Below are 24,998 nucleotides of genomic sequence, written 5' to 3'. Positions count from 1 at the left end.
GATAGTGAAAGGCCCGTGCACTGCGATGAAAAGTGGCCCCCACTTGCCGCAACTAGAGAAAGCCCTCGCACAGAAACGAAGACCCAACACAGCCATAAATAAATAAATTAAAATAATAAATAAATAAATAAAAAATAAAAAACAGCCTGAGACAGCATTATAGGGGTTGCCACAGCCCTCCATTGGTGCTGAGATAGAGTAATAATCTTTCTGTGTCCAAAGAAGGGCTCTAAAGCTGTCTAAGTTAACCCTGGGTCCTCTCAGACTGAGTGGGGATAATTCATACAGCCCGCTGTGGATGTGACCAGAAACAGATCAATGGGTGCCTCAGTACAGACAGATGACCACTGAAGACTGACGCTCACCTGGGCCTTGGAGCTAAATAAGCCCATAGAGCCTGGGCTTATTTAAGCCCGTCTTAAGTTTCTACCATCTGGCAGAATAGGAGATTGGGGAAAAATTAAGTTGCATAAGTGACTTTCTTGCATCATGAACATTATGGACCAGGATCTAGAGCTGATAAAGTGCAGGCAATTCTTTTGACAAGTTTAGTGGAAGGGTGGGAGCTCAGGGAGAGAAAAGGGATGAATAAATTGGAGAGGTTTTGTTTTCTCCTTTTAAGTAAGAATGCTTAAGAGCTCATGGGAAGGATTTGGTTCAGCAGGAAAGGCTAAGAATACCACAGAAAGGACATAATTGATAGCATGAGCATCCTGAGGCTGGTGAGGGGACCAGCTTCTTTACTATTGGAAAGACAGAGCTGAGAACTGGTATAAATTCAGTTTAGTTTGTTACATTTGATGGCTAAAATATGAGGGTATATGTATCTGATGGCTTCTATTTTCTTTGTGAAGTAGGAGCAAAAGTGATCTTCCAAAAGGGGAGAATTGGTTGAAAGTTTGAGGGGTCACTAAAATCGGCAGAAAGAGTGAGCAGACAAGAGAAGAGGTTCAGACTGCTGGGCAGGGTGGAAGGGTAGGGTGAGGCTATGGATCCTAGGTGCAGAGGGTACAAATTGATCTGACTCTAATTTTCTCCAGCTGTGCTCAGCCACCCTGGAGCAGGAATGGAGAAGGCCAATGATTGGAGTCATCCAGGGCTGGGATTTATATGAGAAAATAACTGCTCAAAATCTCTTCATATATTTTTAAAACACACATCTTATATAGCTGTTCTCCAAATTAAACAAATCCTTTCTTTTAAATTTTATGATATCTATTTCCCATCCCTTTGATTGTTGTTTTTATCTTCCCAGGCTCTTTTCCAGGTTTCCCATTATCTGTCACAAATTAGAGAAGCAGTACCGTGCAGTGGTTAAGATGAGACTTCTGGCACCAGTCTGCTAGGGACAAATCTTACATCTAGAACTTACTTCCTGTGTGTGTCCCTGTGTGCTTCAGTTTTTTCATCTGTAAAATGGGTGGTGTGATAATAATAGCATCCCCCCACCCACCTGCTACTTAGAGGGTTGCTTTGAGGATTAAATGAGCTAATGTATGTACTATGCTGAGTATGACTTGTTATTGTAATTTAAATGAAATACTCAAGCTGGGAGCAGAATGAGATATGAAGGATTACATTCTGGCCAATATTGCACAGCTTCTCTTTCTCCTTTTCCCACAAAGTCATGAGGAAAGGTCTAAGTCTTATATTTATTTGAGTCATTCTTTCACATCTTTTATTCAAGGTGCTAATTTTTGTCTCTAAGTATTTACAACTGGACCAGATTGGTTCCTGGCCTTTATCTGCATGTCTTTTGCTTCCAAATCCATCTCTTCTTTGCTAACCACTTCTGAAAATGCTGCACCTTTTCTTCCTTACAGGTAAACTAAAGAGTCCTCATTATGGCCCATTTTTATGAAGCACAAAGTCTTCGATTAGTCTGTATGCCCTCTTAAGGCAGGTAATGTGATTTCTTCCCATTAGTAGCCTTAGTACCCAGGAAGTTGTTCTACATAAAATACGAAATAAAACCAGTAGATGGTGATGATGTTGATGGTGGTGGTGATGATGATGATGATAGTACCACAACTTCTCATCCTTAGTTTCTCTATCCATTGATCTTTATGGGGGCAGCGGAGGGTAGAGAAGGGAATATGGGGCTCTGAGGTTCAAGTCCTAGTTCTATCACTGGCCGGTTGTATAGCCTCAAATTTAAAGACAAACACAACACTCTAAATTGTTCAGTAACTTACTAGCTACTTTCTCCCTCTCTCCTCACATTCTTACCCACCATTACTCTTAGAACCACTAACAGAACAATCTCCTTCCCAAGCCACCCCCTTCCTAAAACTTCCTACACCTGCCTACCAAAAGTCAGGGTGGGCATTCATTTTCCTGCCTACAGTCCTTCATGCCACCACCTCGTCACTCCCAATCTCATGGATTTCCCCCTCACTCACGAAGCAGGTCTATTTCATGTTACGTTTATTTTTAAATGCCTTCCTTCAATTCTTCTTCTCAGGCAATACCTTATTTTGCAATATGCTTGCCTCCTTCCCCTAAGATCTCTAACTCTTTCTCTGCCTCTATTCACAGCTGCTGAATTTCTGCACTATGATACCTTTCATAATTGGAAGACTTTATCATTTTCCCCTAAATATCAGACATGACTTCCATTTTCTCAAAATGTGAAACATATACAACTTTTTTGCCTTTAACAGGATATCTGTTCAACGTGAGTTCAGCTGCACTGTCTGTAAATGTTTTATAGTAAGTGCTAAAGAGGAGACATGATCTCATCTACTCTGTACTACACTCAGTGTAGGAAGATATATAAAGATAATTCATAAACTTCTGATTGTGTGATGCCTTGAGAAAGGGAAAAAATTAAAACATCTTTAGCTCTGACAAGAATCATATATATACAGATGGCCAAGAAGTACATGAAAAGCTGCTCAACATCACTAATTACTAGAGAAATGCAAATCAAAAGTACAATGAGGTATCACCTCACACCAGTTAGAATGGGCATCATCGGAAAATCTACAAACAACAAATGCTGGAGAGGGTGTGAAGAAAAGGGAACCCTCTTGCCCTGTTTGTGGGAATCTAAATTGATACAGCCCCTATGGAGAACAGTATGGAGGTTCCTTTAAAAACTAAAAATAGAATTACCATATGACCGAGCAATCCCACTACTGGGCATACACCCAGAGAAAACCATAATTCAAAAAGACACATGCACCCCAATGTTCATTGCAGCACTATTTACAATAGCCAGGAGGACATGGTAGCAACCTATATGCCCATTGACAGATGAATGGATAAAGAAGATGTGGTACATATATACAATGGAATATTACTCAGCCATTAAAAGGGACAAAATTTGGTCATTTGTAGAGACATGGATGGATCTAGAGACTGTCATACAGAGTGAAATAAGTCAGAAAGAGAAAAACAAATATCATATATTAATGCATATATGTGGAACCTAGAAAAATGGTAGAGATGAACCAGTTTGCAGGGCAGAAATTGAGACACAGATGTAGAGAACAAACGTATGGACACCAAGGGGGGAAAGTGGTGGGGGGGTGGTAGTGGGATGAATTGGGAGATTGGGATTGACGTGTATACACTGCTGTGGATAAAATGGATGACTAATAAGAACCTGCTGTATAAAAAAATCATATATTTCCATCTTTGATTACAAAATAATGACATACACCCTTCTGTCACACAAAAAAATTAAATACTAATGAAGATCTTTAAATACTTTACAAGAAAAAAAGGTGGTCATTTCACATTAAAATATTTATATGAGAGCAGAGGTTTCATATCTAGTTTAAAGTACTTATTCAATTAAGGCTGTGAAATACTGAAGAGGGGCAAGATGAAGAAAGAAAGAGGAAGAAAACACAAAAACATCTTGTAAAGTTCTGAGTAAATGATTCTATGTACAGTGGCATTTAATGTGAGAAATTTCACCCACACAAATCCTGAATTGTGCTGTGCTTTCAAATATTTTTAAACAGCATCTTTGTTTTGCACCTTTCTGAAGGTATTTCTGGCTTGATTAAAGTACCTCTCTGACTTTACCCCTAAGTTATGAGTACTCTATTACATATAATAATCCCACAGACATTCTCCTTTCAAATAAAGAATTATTATTATTATTATTTTTAATATTTTTGCAGTATGCGGGCCTCTCACTGTTGTGGCCTCTCCCGCTGTGGAGCACAGGCTGCGGACGCGCAGGCTCAGCGGCCATGGCTCACGGGCCTAGCCGCTCCGCGGCATGTGGGATCTTCCCGGACCAGGGCACGAACCCGTGTCCCCTGCATCGGCAGGTGGACTCTCAACCACTGCACCACCAGGGCAGTCCTAGACCACATTATTTTATATGTCATGTCTATTAAGCAACTAGTTTTTTTAAACAAGTGTACCCAAACTTCCAAATGTAGAAGAACATGATTTTCCTGGAGAGCTTTATGCTTATTCCAAGAATGCATCCAGTTCTCAAAATATTTTTTGAATTCCTCTTTGGAATCACCTTCGGTTAGATGAAAGCTACCTAGGATAAACAAGCTTATTACTTTTATTACTTTTATAGAGCTCTCATATAGGTATATATGCATTACTCACAAAATTCAATCAACTTGACTTCAAATTACATTTTTGGCTGCATCCAAAAATCAAATTTACCTCAAATGCAAAGATTTTCTACTATGAAAATTATTTTTTAAGAATGTGAAAGCTTTCTGAGAGCGGCACCCCTAAGTCATTAGAAACAAAAGTACCAGGTTAGAGTAAGGTTTAAGTCTCAAAGCTTCCAAGGCAGATAATTTTGGGGGTTAGATGGGGGACATTAATTTCTAAGTATAATCTTGAAATACTTTAAAAAATAGCCACATTTCTTTATGTTCATACTTCTCTTTGCCCCTCAAATGGTTGGATTTTATAGTAATAAACCACTTTTAGTAATAAACCATTTTTTCAAAATCCTAAAAGTTTTAAATGGAATATGAATTTAAAATTTCTCACAAAGATTATGGGGGTGGGGTGGGGAGGAAATGCACCAAAGTATGTAAGGATAAAAATTTTCGACTCCTAACCTAAGCACCCAAGGCATGTGTCAGAGGTGCAAGTTCTAGAAATCTGAAGTTCTGCTGAATGCTGGTGATTTAGAGGGGCCTTCGAGCAATTCTTAAGGTCTTCATTCTTTCCTGAAAGTCTATGTATATGAACCAGTTGCATTCAATGAATTTTTTTGTTTGTTTCACAGTGTGATTCCTGTAATATGAGATTTTCAGTAATTGTGAATTTTATTTTTGTCATTTTTGGCACTTACAGTTCACAATGCTTGGTTGTGTGGTTAAACATCTTCTTAAGTTTTGCACTTTACATTCCTTTCCGCACTTCTGAAGGAAAGGACACTGTCTTGTATGTTGTTTGGGGGAAGTGGTAAGCCTCCCCCTCTGCCTCTTTTGTAAATGTTTGGCTTTATGAAACACACGATTCTCCCCGGAATCCTGTATTGTTCATCGAAGCGGGTGGAAATTTGCCTTCACAAGCTGTGCATCCCAACCCTTCTTGGAGGCTGGTATCCCCGGCTTCAGATTTAGGCTGTTTAGCTGCTGCTGTCGCAGGATCTGGTGGCCCCTCCGGGCAGAAAAGCACAACTGGATTTTTGCGAGCCCACATGGCCACGTCGTCCCCTCCCACCACGCTGGTCGGGTTGGAAGAGGACATCCTGCTGCAGGCCCCCAGGTGGTTGCTATAGCGGTTTCGAAGGGGATTGCTGCTTCTAGCTGGCAGAGCCGGGCCCTGGTTGGGCAGGAAAACGTCCATGTTCCTAGTCCGGTAGCCCTCTTGCCGGTTGCGCCCTAGGAGCATCGAAATGTTTGGGTTGCGAATGGCATAGATGACAGGGTTGATGGCCCCATTGGCCCAGGTCAGCCATACGGCCACCACGTTGAGGAGCGAGGGAGCCTGCGTGGCTTGGGCCTGCCGGGCCGCGGTCAGCAGCACCAGGAAGCAGTAGGGCCCCCAGCAGCAGATGACGAGGACAATCATGATGAGCACTGTGGTGGCCGTGCGCACGTCGCTGAAGAAGCGCAGCACGCGCGCGCAGGTGGTCAGGGGCCGCACGCGCAAGTCCGACAGGCGCACGGTCCTGCAGACGTGGTAGTGGTAGAAGCACATGAGCAGGAAGGGCAGCAGGTAGCAAGCCACCCCCAACCCCACACTGTAGGCCGCGCCCAATTGCGCGGGGTCCGGGGTCGTCCGGTACAGGCAGCCGTGGAAGCTCTGCGCCGCCGGGGACTCCCAGGTAGCACGGAGCAGCTCCCAGGGCAAGGAGAAGCCCAGCGCCGCCAGCCAAGCGCCGCCAGCCAAGCGCCGCCAGCCAAGCGCCGCCAGCCAAGCGCCGCCAGCCAAGCGCCGGCCAGCAGCTGCAGCGCGCGGCGGCGCCCGATCTTCTCCCGCATCGGCCGCACGATGGCGCAGTAGCGGTCCAGCGAGATGAGAGGGCTACGCTGAGCGTGGACACGATGCCGAAGCACGAGCTGAAGAGATGGCTGGCGGCGCCAGGGCCCCGCGGCGGCGGCGGGCCGGGCCCTCGGGCGGTGTGAAGAGGTCCAGGAAGGCGGCTGGCAGGCAGAGCAGCGCCGTGAGCAGATCCGACAGAGACAGGGACAGGATGAACGCGTTGGTGAGGGTGCGGAGCTGTCGGTGCTTCACGATCACCCCTATCACCGCGCAGTTGCCCAGGCTAGACAGCAGGAAGATGAGCAGGAGGACGAGCGTCTGGGCCTCCACCGCCGCCCCCTGAGATAGCAGCGGCGCCGCCGCGGGGCCCAGCGGTGGCCTCCCCGCCGCACCGTGCCCGCCGAGGCCGCCGCCAGCCGAGGCGCCAGTGCTGTCGCCCCCGCTCCCGCCGCTCTGGTTCCCCAGCGCCGCGGCCGACGCGGTGCTGAAAGAGAGCACGGCCGTCGCCACCGCAGAGGAAGTCCGGCCAGGCGTGCCGGCCGCGGAGGGGGCGCCGGGGCGTGGGCTGCCCGACAAGGTTGTGCTCACTGTTGGGCGCACCGGCGGCGGCGGCTGCTTCTCCATGGGGCCCCGCGGCGGCCGCGGGTCTGCTCATCCCGCACCGGGGGAGGCGGCCGCAAGCCCGAGGTGGCTCGGGGCCGGGGTCAGGGGCCTCTGCCTGGAGTTGCGCTCGGCCGGAGGGTTGACCGTAGCCCGCGACCCGCGGAGCTTTTGACGTGCGTTCCAGGCGTTGCCAAGGGAACCGCGTGTTTACGCGAGAGCGCGGGGCGGGACGCCGGCCGAGTACCTTCAGAAAAGCCGGTCCAGGATGTCACCTCTCCCCGAGGTTATGCGGCCAGGGAGGTGGGCTTCAGAGAGTGCCAGGTCGACCTCCTCAGGGACCACTGCCCAGCCTGATCAGATAAAGCGGGACTGGTCCTCACACAGATGGCCAAATTCAACAAGGGTTCACTCTCAAGCTCTCTTGGATACACATGTCCTACAGAGAGGCGGGGGGCGAGGGGGGTTGCTTTGCTTCCTGTGGGTGTTTCTGGCATCTACAGGTAGGAAAGGAATCTAGAACCTGAAGTGGAAAACAATCGAAATTCGGAGATCTTAAACCTGAGGGAGCAGAAAAACTTAAGCCAGGTGTTCTCAAACTTGAGCATGCAACAGAATCACCTAGGGCTTGTTAAAACACAGTTGACTGGGCCCAACCCCAGATGTTCAGATTCAGTAGATCTGGGGTCTTGTCCGAGAATATGCATTTCTAACAAGTTGCTGGGTGGTGATGAGATTGCTGGTCCAAGGACCACACTTTGAGAACCACTGATGTAGTAAGCTTATTAAAATGCACATTGGCTAGCTGACTCCCAGGAGTACTGAGGATGGGCCCATGAATCTAAACCCCAAAGGTGATTCTGATACAGGTGCTTTGAGGAGCTAGAATATGGATCCTGGAGGCAGGATGTCACCTTGTTTTCAAGGACCTGGACCCCAGGACCATTACTCTCTCATACGTGTCAGGGAAGAGGGGAGAGTCACTGGTTCCTTGCCCTGCTGGCAGCCTTCATCAGTTCTCTGGAATGTGGTATGCTTTGAGTTTAAGGTGCTGCCAGCCAAGCAGTCGCCACAGATGCAGCTCCAGGTACCTGGCGGGAAGATACAGGTTCAGGAAGGGCCAGCCTTCCCAGGGAAACTGCATCTCAAGTTTCTGGGCATGGCCTCTAATGAGGGAAACTGTGATAAACCCTTAGGTTCTCTAAAGCAGTGGTCTACAAAGTGTGGACCCTGGACCAGCAGCATCAGCATGACCTGGGAACTTGTTAGAAATGCAGATTCCCAGGCCACACCCCAAATCTACTGAATCTGAAACTCTGGGGATGGAGCCCAGCCACGAGCCCTGCAAGTGATTCTGATGCTCGTTTGAGAAACACTGATCTCAAGAATGACTAATATACTTTCAGGTCTTAGAATCAACAATAGTAGTGTTTTGGGCACTTATTTTAGTGAGGAAAAATATACTACTGGAAACTTACAGTATAAGTAAAGTTCATTTAAGGTGGTAAAATAAGACTGGGTTTCTCGGTCTCAGCATTACTGACATTTCGAGCCAGGTAATTCTCTGTTGTGGAGGCTACCCGAGGCCCTGTAGGATGTTAACAGTAACCCTAGCCTCTACCCACGAGATGGCGGTAGTGACCACTAAAAATGTCTTCAGACATTTGCCACATGTTCAGGGGGAGAGGGCGACCAACCTCAGCTGAAAACCACTGAACTAAGCCAAAAATATGTAACACATTCGTTTATTTAGGTTTTCAGAGACAACAAATAAGGGTCCTAGCCCAAAGACCTTACAGTTTTAGGCAAACACAAATATATTACAACGTCATAAATGTTGTTTAAAAATATAAGGACTGTAGGAAGAGAATCTGGCAACTGAGAGACCAGTTAAGAAAAGGCATTGTGGGACTTCCCTGGTGGTGCAGTGGTTGGGAGTCCGCCTGCCATTGCAGGGGACGCGGGTTCGAGCCCTGGTCCAGGAGGATCCCACATACTGTGGAGCAACTAAGCCCGTGCACCACAACTACTGAGCCTGTGCTCTGGAGCCCGCGAGCCACAGCTGCTAAGCCCGCGTGCCACAACTGCTGAGGCCTGCGCGCCTAGAGCCTGTGCTCTGCCACAGAGAAGCCACCGCAATGAGAAGCCTGCACACCACAACGAAGAGCGGCCCCCACTCCTCGCAGCTAGAGAAAGCCCGCGTGCGGCAGTGAAGACCCAACGCAGCCAAAAATAGATGAATAAAAATAAATGAATAAATAGATTTGGGGGAAAAAAGAAAAAGAAAAGGCATTGTAATAGCCCACGGGAGAAATGAAAGAGTCTGAACTAAGGCATTTACAGTGAAGAAGGAGGCAGTATATGGATTAGAGTCTTTGGATATAAACAATATATTGAGGGCATTGTCTCATTTAAGCAAAAGCAGAATTTACTGGAAGGACAGGGGGAGTTCAAAAGGATAGTCTAACAGCCAACCCCAAGAAAAAGAGAAGTCAGGGCAGCTCTACAGGTAGAGATAGCAGAAAGGAACTGAGGGTGATCTCTTTAGGGATGTATAGGAATAAGTCTGCTTCAGCCATTTTTCAGACCTTATGTCATTTCTCTCAAGATCCCAGGTCTTAAGAGGAGAGAGTCTGATTCGAGTACCCCTTGTCTGGCAGCCCCATCAAGGCTATGTGCAAGGGGATGGATGGTTTCCCAAAGGAAAAGGAGAGTGTTGTTGATAAAAGAAGGGAAAAGGAATGATGCCGGCCAAATCCACAGACATCCACCTCAGAGCATCAACAGACAGGACAAAAGGGCATGAAAAAGGAGCCAAGGATAGATCCCAAGTTCCTGGCTCGATGGATGGTGGTACCATTGATCAAATTAGGGAATACGGGAGGAGGGGCACATTCTAGGGGCAGATGAGTCTGCTTTGTCCACCAAGTAGTGAATCTGCAGTATGGCTCTGGAGCTTAGGATTTAGAGACTTGGGAAATGTCAGCCTCTCTACAAGAGAGAAAAACGCGGGCATGAATATGACGACTTAGGAACAGAGTATTGAGTGAAGAGAGAAAGGAACATGGGTGGAATGCTAGGGAGTAGCAAAAATTAAGAAGCAGGTAAAGGGAGAAAAGCTAAGCAGGTGAGTGATGTATTTAATGAGGCATATTTGGCCAACTGAGAAATCAGCTGTCCTGTGTTTCGGGGTGCTTTGTTTTACTTTTGCTTTTCAGAAGAGGAGAATGTAAGTTTCTCAGCCTCTTCTCAGAAAAGTTGCTGTGATGATGAGGTCAGCTCTATTCTTCACCTCCAGGTAGGGAGGTAGCAGGCTTCTTATGTGTCTCAGAGCTAAGAGGAGAAGTTTCCAGGTAGGGGAGACTCACCTGTAAAGCCTGGGCCCAAATAGGGAATTAAAATCGATTGGTTAAAACTGCAGTCCTCCTACCAGCAGTACCAGCATCAGCTGGGTGCTTGTTAGAAATGCCCCACCCCATGCCTAGGAAATGAGAATCTGCATTCTAAGATCCCTGGGTAATTCACACCTACACTGAAGTATGAGAGGTACTGTCCTAAGGAGGGATGGTATGGAAATTGTGGAATTTGAGGGACGAAGAGGAGGGTGCCCCAACTCTTACGGAGTCTAGAGGACCTGGAGCAAAAAGATTTGCAAGTGCATGGTGAAGAGGAGATGGACCTGGGCCCACACAACTGCAGCACCCGATGGGTACTAATGGGGCCTGAGTACTAACCTATGGTCTTGAGAACCTCAGTGGATGGCTCCGTGTCTGAGCTCTGCACCAAGGGAGTAGAGGTTGGTGCTCTAAAATGTACCACACTTGCCTGCAAGAAGCAAGAAGCAGCATCCACCATGGATTGCATAAACCCTTGGGTGACCATTAAATCTGGCCGTTAGATCAAGCATAGTTTCCAATGAGTAATGAGGGCGAAACCAGACTGCAATAGTTGAGTAGCAAATGGAAGATGAGAAAATGTACCCATTGAGAAGAGAGTAAGGAATCTAGGAGCTTGACTGCAAAGGGAAGGAAATAGGGGCGACAGACAGCAGGCTGAAGAGGGAAGGTGGACAAGGGATGTTTATTTCATTTTGTTTATGATGATACTCGATAAGACCTTAGAGGAAGGAACCAATGAGGGGAAGGAGGTTGCTTGAAAGAGGTTAGTGATGAGACAAGACCCTTAGCAAGGATGGGAAGGGATAGATGTGAGCACTATTCAGAAGGTAGAATCAACAGGGCTTAGTGACTGATTAGACACTTGGAGGTGAGAGGAACAGCTGTTGATTTCCCTAGTGGTTTTGACTCCATGGGAGACACGGTGAAATACAGAAGGAATGAATATTGTTGCAAGGGTTTGGCTCTGGTTTGGATTACAATTTAGGAAGATTTAGGCAGTATCTAGTTTTCAATGTTCAAGAAACATAACATATTTGTTAAAGTATTATCATAGAACAAGTTCTGGCTGTCCTGTCTTAGAGGCAGAGGAAGTGTAGCAGGAAAATACTGGACTTGGGGTCAGAAGCCCTAGACTGACAGCCTTAAATGCGACCTGAGGGAGTTAGTTGACACTCTGGCTTGCATTTCCCTCATATTCATGAATGAGACAAAAGCAATGGCATACCATGGGTGGGCAGAGGGAGTGCCGGCCTGGGTGCAGTTGATCAGGGGGTGCACTGTCTGTAGAGAATTTTGAAACAATAATAAAACTGACTGTCAGTCCGCATTTTTGTTATCACCATGTGCTAACAATTCTAAAGAATGTCAGTGATAAAATACTCCCCACCCTCGGTAGCCATAGAATAATAATCAAATTTCACAGTGTACCTCGTTAGATCAGGGGAGATGTGTGTGCACATTACAAAATGCTATAAACTTCTAAACAATCTATGTGTCTTTTTTTCTTCAAATTAATGTGACTTGTGAAATTCAGAGAGCAAATAGTGGCTCTATTTCTATTAAAATAAAGTACAGCAAATCTCCCTGATCTGTAGAAAATTTCTTGGTCATATTTAGTGTTATTTTTTGGAGGTAAGTGAATTTTTTACCACAGATTTTAAGAGATAATGAATGGAAAACATTAGTTTTTGTGTATTTAATAGGGAAATCAAGAACATTAACTTTATAGCCTTCCTTTTGGTCAGGTAATTCAATCAGAGACCTAATAACTGGGTCTACACAGACTTGCTGGATGATACAGCCAGTTGAAATGAATTAATTACTTCATTGTATGCTCAAAAAAAGAAATACTATTACTTACCTCAAAAAAGAGTCTACTGATTCAAGGTTGACAGAGTTCAGAGCACAAATTAAGGTCAAAACAATGAATCTAAAATAAACTGAGAAAATACCCCCCACCCACCAGAAAAAAAGTCTACTGAATATTGAGAAAATCATATGGTGAATAATTTTTAATACTTCATTTTATAATGACTGATAATGATCATATTTTATTTTTTAACAGGTTCACAATTAACTAGCAAGAATGCCAATAGTTAACATGTCCTTCATGTTTTAAATTACCTGGCATGTAGTTGGCAGAGTATGTGACTTGCTCCACTGTAGATACTTATTGATTGACTCCTACTGTGTACCTATACTTCAGTAATGCAATAAACAACCCCTTTTATAACAGCGTTAAAGATATATCAAAAGCCTGATTCTTGATCTTCTCTCACGAGTTTACGGGTATAGGAGCTGGGCTCTGCAGCACAGAGGACATCCCTGCAGCAGCTACAACAACTCTCACCCAAAGAAGCTGACCACCCCATTCCTCCCCAGTTTATGACTGCTAAGTGTTGAGGACTTTATAATAAGCTGTCTCCCTTGCATGCTGCTTAGAGAGAGGGCATTATTTTACTCAAAAACTGGAAGACTAAAATAATGAACTTGTAAGACTCATTGCTGTGAGGGCTACAATTGAAGCTATTATTCAAAGAGCATTTAAAACAGAATATTATAGTAATTACCACAGAGGAATATTTAAAAGTAACAAGAACTAAGGTTTTAATTTTACCTGATATGTTAATAATTAGAAAAGTATTCTGCATTTTGTATTCTATAAGCAATATTTATACCAATACACATGTATAAATATGAGGAATAATGACTTTATATTTAACCACAGTGTATTATTTTAAGAAGAATGTTAGTTGGCTTACATGTACAATTTGGATACAGTTTTCCAAGTAATTCAGAGAGAAATTACGTATGATAACAATTTAAAGAAAGCCCTTAAAAGTCATATAAGTCATTTGAGAAGAAATCCATCCCTCAATGGGTCATCATCTTCTACTATAAAGCTTGCTGTACCTGTGTAATGGGCTTGTCCAGATACTTCCACTATAACAGCTTTAAAATCACCACATTTTACTTCCTGAAAAAAGAAGGTGATAGGAGAATATCAAGATACTGCCCTCATAGTTTATCTAGCCTAAAAGTTGTATTCTCAGTTTTTATCATTTTAAAGAGAACCCAAGAGTTAACCATATAGGCAATGGGAGGTTTTTAAGGTAAGTGACTAGATTTGTGTTTTTGATTTAGTCTAGCTGTAAAGTAGGGAACAAATTGGAGAGGAGAGAGACTAGAAACCCAGCAATCTGTTAAGAGGTAACCTTAATTCATCAATTAAATCTAGAGACAGGAGGGCAGTTTTTAGAGAATGGAGAACAAAATATAGAGATACTTTGGAGGCAGAATTGATAGACCTGGGGACTGATGTACGTAGGAGGTGAGGAATAGAGATGAGTTAATATGACCATAGTTTCTAGCTTGGAAGTGAAGCTGGCGCCACCATTAGCTGAGATGGGGAATGAGACAGAAAGAACACATTTAGGAAGGGAGAACTTGTAAACAAGTTGAGTTGGAGATATCTCTGGGACAATCATCTTGAGATGAGTTTAGTGGACAGTGTCAGACTCAGGAGAGAGGCACAGGTAAGCATGGTAGGGATGAAGCTTTGGGAGTCATCATTACTGGGTGGTTGAGAGTTGAATTCACTCTCACGTGGGTGAAACTGCCCATCTGCATCAAATGTTTGCCTAAGGGCAAGAAAATATGGTGGTTAACGGTACAGGCTCTGCTCAGAAGGACCCACATGCATAGCCTGGCTCTGTTACCTGTCTGTTTGACCTATGGCAAATTATCTAAACTCTAATTCTCCATTTTATCACTTGTGAAAAAAGGATGATAACATTACTGACCTCAGAGGATTCTTGGGAGAATTAAAAGAGACGGTATATGTGAAGTGCTTAGCTTGGAAACTGACACATAGTCAAGCACCCAATAAATGTTGTCGATTATTATTTTGTCTTGAGTCTCAGACTTGAAGATAACGTATTCCAAGTTTTTGCATATAACATAAATGGTTTGGTATCCCCTAAGATCAGCGTATTATATATGAATCCCTAACTTAAAGCAAATTCCATATTCAGAAAAGAACAAACTTTAAAAACAGCTACATTAGGATATAAAAGTCTTCATTAGGATAAGTTATCTGCTATATTAAAGGACTCTTTGTGAGTAGATTCACTTATTAGATGCAATTTAATCATACTACAGTAGATTTTACTTACTACTATGAGTAAATTCATTAATTAGCTGTTAGCTCATTTATAATTTGATTCCATTACAAAAATACTTTCCACAACTTTTCAGGACTTTCACATCTTATTATATAAAATGGAACATTCCTATAGAATAAAAACAAAAAACTTCCAAACCCTAATTTAATGGTTCTCAAACATTTTGGCCTCAGGATCCCTTTATACCCTAAGATTTGAGGACCTCACCCACTATTACCCTGATACCAAAACCAGACAAAGACACTTAAAAAAGAAAATTACAGGCCAATATCTTTGATGAATATAGATGCAAAAATCCTCAACAAAATATTAGCAAACCAAATCCAAGAATATATAAAAAGGATCATACACTGGATTTATACCAGGGTCACAAGGATGGTTCAACATATACAAATCAAGCTGGATTTATACCAGGGTCACAAGGATGGTTCAACATATACAAATCCATCAATGTGATATACTACATTAACAAAAGGAAAGACAAAAACCACATAATCATCTCAACAGATGCAGAAAAAGCATTCAACAAAATTCAACATCCATTCATGATTAAAAACTCTCATCAAAGTGGGTATAGCGAGAACATATCTCAACATAATAAGGGTCATTTATGACAAACCCACAGCTAGTATAATACTCAATGGTGAAAAGCTGAAAGCCTTCCCACTAAATTTAGGAACTAGACAAGGATGCCCACTTTCACCACTTCTATTTAACCTAGTATTGGAAATCCTAGCCATAGCAATCAGACAAAAAAAAGAAATAAAAGTTATCCATATTGGGAAGGAAGAGGTAAAACTGTCACTATTTGCAGATGACATGATACTCTATATAGTGAACCCTAAAGTTTCCACTCTAAAACTATTAGAACTAATAAATAAATTCACCAAGGTTGCAGGATACAAGATTAATGTACAAAAATCGGTCACGTTTCTAAACACCAATAATAAATATCAGAAAGTAAAAAACAATCCCATTTAAAATCAGGTCAAAAAAGTAATACCTAGGAATAAACTTAACCAAGGAGGTGAAAGACCTATATGCTGAAAACTATAAAACACTGATGAAGGAAACTGAAGATGATTTAAACAAATGAAAAGATATTCCATGCTCTTGGATTGGAAGAAATAATATTATTAAAATGGCCATGCTACCCAAAGCAATCTACAGATTTAATGCAACCTCTATCAAAATACCCAGGCCATTTTTCACAGAACCAGAACAAAGAATCCTAAAATATATATGGAACCATAAAAGCCCCCAAACTGCCAAAGCAATCCTGAGAAAAAAGAATGAAGCTGGAGGTATAACCCTCCCAGACTTTGGACTATACTACGAAGCTATAGTAATCAAAACAGCATGATATTGGCAGAAAAACAGACAAATAAATCAATGGAACAGAATAGAGAGCCCAGAAACAAAGCCACACACCTATAGTCATTAAACGACAAAGGAGGCAAGAATATACAATGGAGAAAAGACAGTCTCTTCAATAAGTAGTGCTGGGAAATCTGGAAGAAGAGAACATAGGCACTCTTTGACATAAGTAGTAGCAATATTTGCTTGGATCTGTCTCCTAAGGCAAAAGAAATAAAAGCAAAAATAAACAAATGGGGCCTAATTAAACTTAAAGGCTTTTGCATAGCAAAGGAAACCACCAATAAAACAAATAGACAACCTATGGAATGGGAGAAAATACTTGCAAATGATGTGACCAACAAGGGCTTAATTTCCAAAATGTACAAGCTCATACAATTCAATATCAAAAAAACCAAACAATCCAATCAAAAAATGGGCAGAAGGGACTTCCCTGGTCGTCCAGTGGTTAAGACTTTGCCTTCCAATGCAGGGGGTGTGGGATTGATCCCTGGTCGGGGAGCTAAGATCCCACATGCCTCAGGGCCAATAAACCAAAACATAAAACAGAAGCAATATTGTAAGAAACTCAATAAAGACTTAAAAAATGATCCACATCAAAAAATCTTTTAAAAAAATGGGCAGAAGACTTGAATAGACATTTTTCCAAAGAAGACATACAAATGGCTAACAGGCACATGAAATCGTTAGAGAAATGCAAATCAAAACCACAATGAGGTACCACCTCACACCAATCAACATGGCTATCATCAAAAAGTCTACAAATAACAAATGTTGGTGAGGATGTGGAGAAAAGGGAACCCTCCTATACTGTTGGTAGGGATGTAAATTGGTGCAGCCACTATGGAAGACAATATGGAGGTTCCTCAAAAAATTAAAAATAGAACTATCATATGATCCAGCAATTCTACTCCTGGGTATATATCTGAAAAAATGAAAACACTAATGCAAAAACATGCATGCACCCCAATGTTCATAGAAGCACTATTTACAAGAGCCAAGACGGGAAAGCAACCCAAGTGTCCATCAACAGATGATTGGATTAAAAAGATGTGGTACACACACACACACACACACACACTGGAATATTACTCAGCCATAAAAAACAGTGAAATAATGCCATTATTATGGATGCCATTATTATTATTAATGTGGATGGAGAGAATATTGTGCTTAGTGAAAGTCAGACAGAGAAACACAAATACTATATGATATCACTTATTTGTAGAATCTAAAAAATAATACAAATAAATGTATATGCAAAACAGAAACATACTCACAGATATAGAAAACAAACTTGTGCTTACCAAAGGGGAAAGGAAAGAGAGTAGGGACAAATTAGGGGTATGGGATTAACAGATACAAACTACTATCTATAGAATAGATAAGCAACAAGGATATACTGTATAGCACAGGGAATTATACCCAACATCTCATAATAACCTACCATGGAATATAATCTGCAAAAATACTGAAACACTATGTTGTATACCTGAAACTAACACAATATTGTAAATCAACTATGCTTTAATTTTAAAAGATTTTAGGACCACAAAGAGTTTTTGTTTATTTCAGTTATATCAATTAATATTTGCTATATTGGGAATTAAAGATATTTGTTAAGAACCTGCTGTATAAAAACAGTAAATAAAATTCTAAAATTCAAAAAAAGTAAAGATATTTGTTCATTAATGCATTTAAAAATAATAAACCAATTACATTTTGTCATAAACAACAAATTTTTGTGAAAATAACTATATCTGCCAAAACAAAAAAAAAATTAATGAGAAATATGGCATTTTTTACATTTTTGCAAATCTCTTTAATGTCTGGCATAACAAAAGGCAGCTAGATTCTCGTATTTGTTTCTGCATTCAATCAGCTGGGATATCACCCATCACGTAGCTCCGGGAGAACTCCACTGTACATTTGTGAGAGAATGAAAGTGAAAAGGAAGCAACGTCTCAGTATTATTATGAACATATCTTTGATTTTGTGGACCCATGGATAGGACCCCAAGGTCCTTTCCACACTTTGAAAACCAATATCCTAGCTGAACGGAAGTTTTTTCAGGCCTGTCTTAAAATTCTCTTCTAAGAGCTAAGTGAAGAAACTTATCTAACACCCACCTTAGGTCTCCACAGTCTCAAAAGTAACATACTTACAAATGAGAAGCTAAGGGTGCCACTCACCCTCACAGCCTTCCCTGTGAATACTGAGCCGGTTGCACTGCTTTTAAAGGCTCTGGTCTGGTTCAGTTCTAGAAGCCCTTTGTGATACTGCAGAGCAATTCGGGCTGTCACTCCTGAGCCGGTAGGACTTCTGTCAACCTGTTGCAGAATAAATGAAGATGAGATGTTCACAGTGTTCTAGTTCCATATTACCTGGCTGTGTGCCTAAAAATTCCAGTTTGGAATTCCCTGGCGGTCCAGTGGTTAGGACTCTGAGCTTTCACTGCGGGGGCCAGGGTTCAATCCCTAGTCAGGGAACTAAGATCCCACAAGCTGTGCAGCACAGCCAAGAAAAAAATAAAAATAAAAATAAATAAAAATAAAAATAAAAATTCCAGTTTTAATACCTGTTCATCTGCAAACACACAGATGTTGGTGGTTGGTTCCTCACTATAAGCGTCTTTTCCATCTGTTAATATAGTTCCATATAGAAAGGCAAGGTCTTCACTGTCAGGATGATTAATTTTAAACTGTAAATAAAATAATTATCAACCACACATAAAATAAATATTTTCATTCAAACTTATCTTTTAAATAACATATATGGGGTACTCTTAGACAGGGGTACTCTTAGACATAATTTTTCCATCTTTATCATTTAAAAAATATTTTTTGGGTCACAGCACTAAATACTAGAAATTATGTCTTTCTCTATATGAATAAAGATAGTTTTGTTGGAAGTTATGATTCTTATACTTTGAGCCCTTTCTAAGGAAGTCAGCCTGCACATAGCCTCTACTAAAGGAACAGTCCTATTTTATACACATACCTGCCAAAACACATACTCTTTGAACCACTGACCCCAGCATTGACCCAAGGATGGTCAATTCACAGGCCAGCCATGGCTGCTCAAGCAGGAGGAGTTAAGGCAATCCTACTCTCACCCTCAGGAACTTGAAGGGGATAATGTTGAAAAAGCAAGCAATGAGTATCTAGAGCTGAAATTAATACCACTGATAGATACAAGAACTGTCAGAGGCCATGAGCAAGCAAAAAGTATAAGGATGCAGAAGCTATTAGGTAAGAGAAACAATTGGATGGGTAAAAAAAGACTTATAAAGGATGAAGTCAGTATCATAAAAAGCAGCAGGTACACACAGAGAGAAGCAAGCACTGGCAGGGTAGCTAGGTCACGTCAGTGGTAAAGCTTGGTCAGGTCCAAATGTGCAATGCTTCCTGAACTTGGGAGGTCTGGTTTAACTTCTGGATTCCTGTAATGCCTGGTAGCTTGGTTGAGATTACTATAACCTTACTTCCATTGTATCCTTACAGTTAGTATAGTCCAATACCACTTACCTGTCATTTAAAGCAGTTGAAGAGATTTGGAGTCTTAAAATCCAAAGAGTCCATCTATAACCCAGTTAAAGAGGCCCGTATATTGGATCTTTGTTCTCTGACCTCTTAAAGCCCCTATGCCCCACCTCCACAATAGCACCAGTACATCACACTGCCCACAGGGATGCTTCCCCCACTAGACTGAGCTCCTTGAAGGTCGTGGGGTTTGTTCTTCCTCTGGGTCTCCAGCATCTAGCATGGTGTCCAACATACAATAAGTCCTTGGTAAATGTTTGCTAAAAGGACAAAGATGAATTTATTTTATATTTACTTTAGCTCCCTCCCCCCTGGGCAAATGGCCTTTGCCTAAATCTGCATTAGCAGTATGAATAATCAGTGGTTCACAAAGTAGTCCTACTGCCTGCTTCATCACTGACAGAACTACTCACATTTTTTTCAGAATCCTTCCTCCCTCAAAGTCTACCCCTTGCCACCTTGGTGAGAAGCTCTAGCTTTGAGAACTTCAAAATTACTCCTTTTATTAAGAAAACAATGCCTTTTTCTCTTGATTTTATTAAAAATAAGGTCAAATTATTTTGTGTCAAATTGTTAAACTATTAGCTGTCTCCTTACTGGAACAGAAAATGGATGTGAATTCAGAGTTTCAGAAGTTACTATGATAAAATAATTCTACCTGTTGGTATTGACAGTCCTGGAAAAATGATAATTTAGAACAGGGATATGGTATATATATTCATTTTGTTATTTAAGTTATTATGTTAAAATAAAGCCTCAGATATGTTAAATAGGCCCATAAATAATTAGTAGAAGTATATTAGATTCTATCTTTCCTAAGTTAATTTTTACTTAGAATGATAAATTCTCATATGCTAAAACATTTAAATATGTATATGAGTTTTTTTTTTTTATTTTATTTTTTCTTTTTTTTTTTCTTTTTGCGGTATGTGGGCCTCTCACTGCTGTGGCCTCTCCCGTTGCGGAGCACAGGCTCCGGATGCGCAGGCCCAGCGGCCATGGCTCACGGGCCCAGCCGCTCCGCGGCATATGGGATCCTCCCAGACCGGGGCACGAACCCGTATCCCCTGCATCGGCAGGCGGACTCTCAACCACTGCGCCACCAGGGAGGCCCTAAATATGTATATGAGTTTTATATATAGATCCCAATTAGGTAAAATTGAGTTTTATATATAGGTCCCAATTAGGTAAAAAGGCACACTTGTGCTAGAAAGGAAAGAATATTCTAGAATTACTTATTATCTAAACTGATTTTATAACAATAGTTTTCCCAAGCCAAACTAGAGTTACTTGAGTGGTTATTTAAGTAACTTCTTAGCAATATAGGAAAAATTCACTAACTAGGAATTAATGTTCTCTGTGAAATAAGAGAAAGTCTGATCAGATTTAATGAAATCTATTTTGTAAGCTATATTTTACATTCATTATTTTCAAGGTTTGCAGAATGACCACATATATCAAAGCATTTCAAATTAGTGGAATATTATATAATACATTTTCTATGTTTAAGTAACCACAAATTATATTATTATTATGTATTATTAAAGTTAATAATAGTTATCATTTATTGAACATTTACTATGGCTAGGCACTATTTTAAGTCCTTTACACATATTGACTTATTCTTACAACTCCCTATGAAGCAGGTATTTCATAATTTCCATTTACAGCTAGGAAAACTGAGGCACATGGAAGTTATGTAACTTGTTCAAGGTTATAAAAGCTACAAGTAGCAAAACTACAACTCCCAGGTAGTCTTGCTCTAGAGTCTAAGATTATAACCAGTACCCTATTCTTAGTACTACTGATAATTTGAACTCAGAGGTATTTAATTTTCTGTATAGACATGTCATCTATATTCCCTCCATGTCACAGAGGAGGGTATCTGCTATGATAGCAGCATCTGTACTGACCTGAGCTTTCACTGCTTCTGTCACTGCACTTGCTGCATCCATGAGGTCCCTTGTCTTTGTGGAACAAACATCAAGTCCTAACTTTTCAGCACTAACAAACGCATAAAATGCGCCACCATATGCAATGTCCACCACCACCTTTCCATGACCGGGAACATCCACTAGGAAATCTAAAAAACATATGTTTGAAAATAAGTTTGTTTTAGTATTTCAGCAATAAAATTCACAGCATTTTAAATATATGTGTATTTCTGGGGGTTGGGGTGGGGGTATTTTTTCCTATCGTAAAAAGGAATGGAGCAAAAATCCATTTTCAAAATGAGTATGCATCACATAATTAATAATAGACCTTTAGCTCAGTACATCTTTCTATTTTTAAGTTAATGAGGTTTGTGTAAGTTTTAGAACATGAATGCCATGTTTTTCCTAAATCATACATACATATTTTGTTAACTATTCTGAAGATCTTTTCTAGAAAACATCATAGAGGCAGAGAGAGAGGAAATTCTGGGACATGAATGTGTGAAAACTATGAAGGAAAATGTAGGTGCCTCTCATGCAGATATCAAAAAAGGGGCCAGTCTGTGGAAGGATGAGGCTAAGTCAACCAACAGGGCAGAGAGGGGTCTCAAATTCAGAAATTAAGTTGTGAAAAATAAAATAGTTCTTGTATTCCTGAGTTTGCACAGTGAGTCATACAAAGATACCAGGGGGCTACCAGTTAGAGTATAACCACAGGACCCTTTTAACACATGATGTGTCAAAACAGAGCAAGTTTATAATCAAAGGAGTAAAACACACCTGTGGAACTTAAGAGCAAAAGTGAATCAAAAATGTCTTTATCTTGATGCTGATGCAACATGAAAAGCAGGCTTAATGAAAGGAGACTCAGGAAATAGATGGAAATGTGGGACGGCCAGAATGGGGAAAGCTAAGTGTGGCTTTGAAGTCCTCATGCATAAAATGGAATTGCTGTTTCCATCCTAAAGGGATTGTTTTGAGAATTCCATGTGATAACGTGTGGGGAATAGTGGGCACAGATTAGGAATACAATAAATTTTAATATTAAAGCCAAAAGTTTAACTTCCAACTGGAATAGGGCTCTTAAGAGGACAGATGTTTACATTTGCCAATCAGCATATTCTTCTCTGAATTTCATTTATTCACACAATATTCATTGACTGTGTACTGTTCTAGCACTTAAATACAGTGAATAAAACTAAAGAGTCTTCATTTTACCTGGGTGGAGTGGAGATGAACTCAGCAATCCTGAGGTAGGGACTGTTGTCATCCTCACTTTATAGATGACATTGAGGCATGGAATCCCTTCCACAAGGTCACAGAGATGGGGAGGGGCAGAGCCGTGATCTTGGACACTATCCATCTGCCTTTTACGCAATTTTCAAAGTAGAGAGTTTAAGGATTTCATTTTCTTAATGGCTCAAAGTGACCATTAATGCCCACTGATTATATTATGGTCACACAGTGATGCTTTCAGGAACTACTGTGCTTGTGGGGTTGGCTGCCCCTGCCCTAACCAACCCCAAACTATGATGTACGTAGTTGGTGATCCTGCTGCCAGCTGTCATTTCCCACAAAATCTAGAGTGCTTCTAATCTGCTGCTGGGGTGGCCTAAGGGGAAATCAGGTAGCCAAGCTAGTTAACTGCTGAGGTTTTTAAAGATGCAATCCTAACATAAATTCCTGTCTCCCTCAAGTTCCCTCCCAATCCGGACGTGACACCAATTCTTTCTGGGAAACTGGCATCAGTTTGCCCAGTGGCATTCTTTATCAACTTGTGTGTTTCAGCTGCCTGAGGTATTCTAAGACTCTCAAACACCTGGGCTATTACTGCATCATTCATAACATTTATAATCAGGCTAAACTGGAACCCAAATCCACGAGGAGGATCAAGATCAAATTAACAGAATGATTTGCACAGCTGGAAGACTTTGAAGGAACGATAACCCTATTGCTGGATTGACTAAATTAGCTCCCAGCTCACTTCCAGTCAGACTACTAAAGCATCTTGATAGAATTCAGCCTTCGCTGATGGAATTTGTAGCAATCTCCCTCTTTGTAAGGATGAATAGTTAGACACTGTTTTACATGACATACAGGCTCTGTACTAGAGAACCCACCAAAGCCTTTTAAAGGCTCTGCATACCTCGAGAACTATAACTAGCAACCCTATATATTCTGCAGTCTTTCTATGTCTAGGAAGATGTTTTTTTAAAATTCTAAGTACCTTGCATACTCTCATTAAATCCTCAAAAAAACCTCAATGAGATAACAAATGAAGATACAATGGACACGGAGGGGGTCAGTAATTTGACTAAGTTTGCATAGCTTTAAGGGGGTGTCAGGATTTGGACCCAGGCAATGTCTGTACCTGTTCTTAAAGAATTAGACCAGCAACATCTGTATCTTCTCGAAAATATTTAATTCTTCACCCAAGAACTGGGGAAGGCAATTTTTACAGATGACTTTTAGTAACGTGTTTACTAACTTGTCAGGGTGTAATAATGTGTCTAGCAATCATATTCTGAGCCAGCTTGGAGCCCCGGTTCTTTGCATTTCCCTTGACCCTTGTGGACCTTGCCTTATCCAACTGTGAAATCTCTAGGAATGCCTGACGAGTGGAGAATGAGGCGCTGAGTATGGGAAGCACGGAATTCTGTACCCCTCGATACTCTCCCCAAGCCACAGACGGATAGATCTGCGGGGTAATCAAATTGCATGCACCATACATAAATTCGCAAGGGCAAGGTGCTGACACACACTTGCAGTTATTTAGAATTACCTTTTTACTGATTGTAAAGGCTTTGTGGGGTGGGTTAGTTGCGCTGCGTGGGTTCCAGCCCAGAGAGACAGTGTAATTAGTTGGGTCCTGGGCTGCAGGGCCGGAAGGGTCCCGCCGGTTACCTGTGGCCAGCGCGAAGGCCGGGACGCTGTGGAAGCGCACCGGGCCGCCACTGCGGCCGCCCTCGCACTCCACGAAGGCGGCCACCAGCCCGCACGGGCAGTGGATGTTGACCAGGGCCTCGCGGGCGCCGGCGGGGGGCGCTGGCACCAGCCCGAAGTCGAGCGCGAACCGGCCCAGAGCCAGCACCGCGTGGCCGCACATGGAACTGTAGCCCTCGTTGTGCAGGAACAGGACGCCCAGGTGCGCGTCAGGCAGCTCGCTCGGCACCAGCACAGCCCCGTACATGTCCCGGTGCCCCCGGGGCTCGAACATGAGCCGTCGCCGCACGTGGTCGAGGTGCTGGCGCATGTAGCGTTGCTTGGCCAGCAGCGTGGGGCCGACCACCTCCGGACACCCAGCCAGCACGATACGCAGGGGCTCGCCGCCCGTGTGCATGTCCACCACCGACAGAGCCGGCGTCCTCGGGTCGTGCGGAGGCAGCGGGGGCACAGCCGGCGGGCTCGCCATCGTCTGCGTCCAGATGGGAATCGACCACTGCCCGGCCGCTCGCGGTTCCAGCCGCGGGTCTAACCACCTCCTCTGCGCCAGAGGGCCAGGCCGCAGCGCCACCTGAAGGGCGGGGCCTTCGA

At 42.4% G+C, this 24,998-nt stretch overlaps 2 protein-coding genes across 4 annotated transcripts; both read right to left on the bottom strand.

Moving 5' to 3' along the window:
• Window positions 1–5,135: 5,135 nt before the first annotated feature.
• On the bottom strand, window positions 5,136–7,053 carry GPR135 (G protein-coupled receptor 135). Its single transcript, XM_060096050.1, is given in 5 exon segments — window positions 5,136–6,328; window positions 6,385–6,467; window positions 6,470–6,524; window positions 6,526–6,555; window positions 6,557–7,053. Coding segments are annotated over 5 exon segments (1,551 nt in total). The 3' UTR covers window positions 5,136–5,442.
• A 1,755-nt stretch (window positions 7,054–8,808) lies between these two features.
• L3HYPDH (trans-L-3-hydroxyproline dehydratase) lies at window positions 8,809–24,990 on the bottom strand. Of its 3 annotated transcripts, none has more exons than XM_060096122.1 (7): window positions 24,369–24,990; window positions 21,444–21,613; window positions 18,567–18,689; window positions 18,154–18,318; window positions 13,341–13,404; window positions 11,653–11,708; window positions 8,809–10,406 (listed from the first exon to the last, which is right to left on the bottom strand). In XM_060096122.1, exons 1-7 carry the CDS (start codon window positions 24,874–24,876, stop codon window positions 10,311–10,313), a joined length of 1,182 nt encoding a protein of 393 aa, XP_059952105.1. In that variant the 5' UTR covers window positions 24,877–24,990; the 3' UTR covers window positions 8,809–10,310. The 3 variants fall into 3 exon arrangements, with proteins under 3 accessions (XP_059952105.1, XP_059952106.1, XP_059952107.1); XM_060096123.1 differs by having other exon boundaries at window positions 18,181–18,318; XM_060096124.1 differs by lacking the exons at window positions 8,809–10,406; window positions 11,653–11,708 and having other exon boundaries at window positions 12,289–13,404; window positions 18,181–18,318.
• Between the last annotated feature and the right edge of the window lie 8 nt (window positions 24,991–24,998).

Source organism: Mesoplodon densirostris, chromosome 4 (genome assembly GCF_025265405.1).
Source record: "Mesoplodon densirostris isolate mMesDen1 chromosome 4, mMesDen1 primary haplotype, whole genome shotgun sequence".
NCBI classification, from domain to species: domain Eukaryota; kingdom Metazoa; phylum Chordata; class Mammalia; order Artiodactyla; family Ziphiidae; genus Mesoplodon; species Mesoplodon densirostris.
This window is presented reverse-complemented; position numbering and strand designations above follow the sequence as displayed.

Excerpts from the sequence above, each read along its gene's own strand:
- L3HYPDH (XM_060096122.1), bottom strand. The coding sequence starts at position 24,876 with ATGGCGAGCCCGCCGGCTGTGCCCCCGCTGCCTCCGCACGACCCGAGG. Across the intron at positions 13,405-18,153 it reads GCACCCTTAGCTTCTCATTT|GAAGTAAAATGTGGTGATTT; the intron begins GTAAGTATGTTA and ends TTCTTTTTTCAG. Across the intron at positions 10,407-11,652 it reads ACTCCCTCTGCCCACCCATG|GCTTTACAGGTGAGTCTCCC; the intron begins GTATGCCATTGC and ends ATTTGGGCCCAG.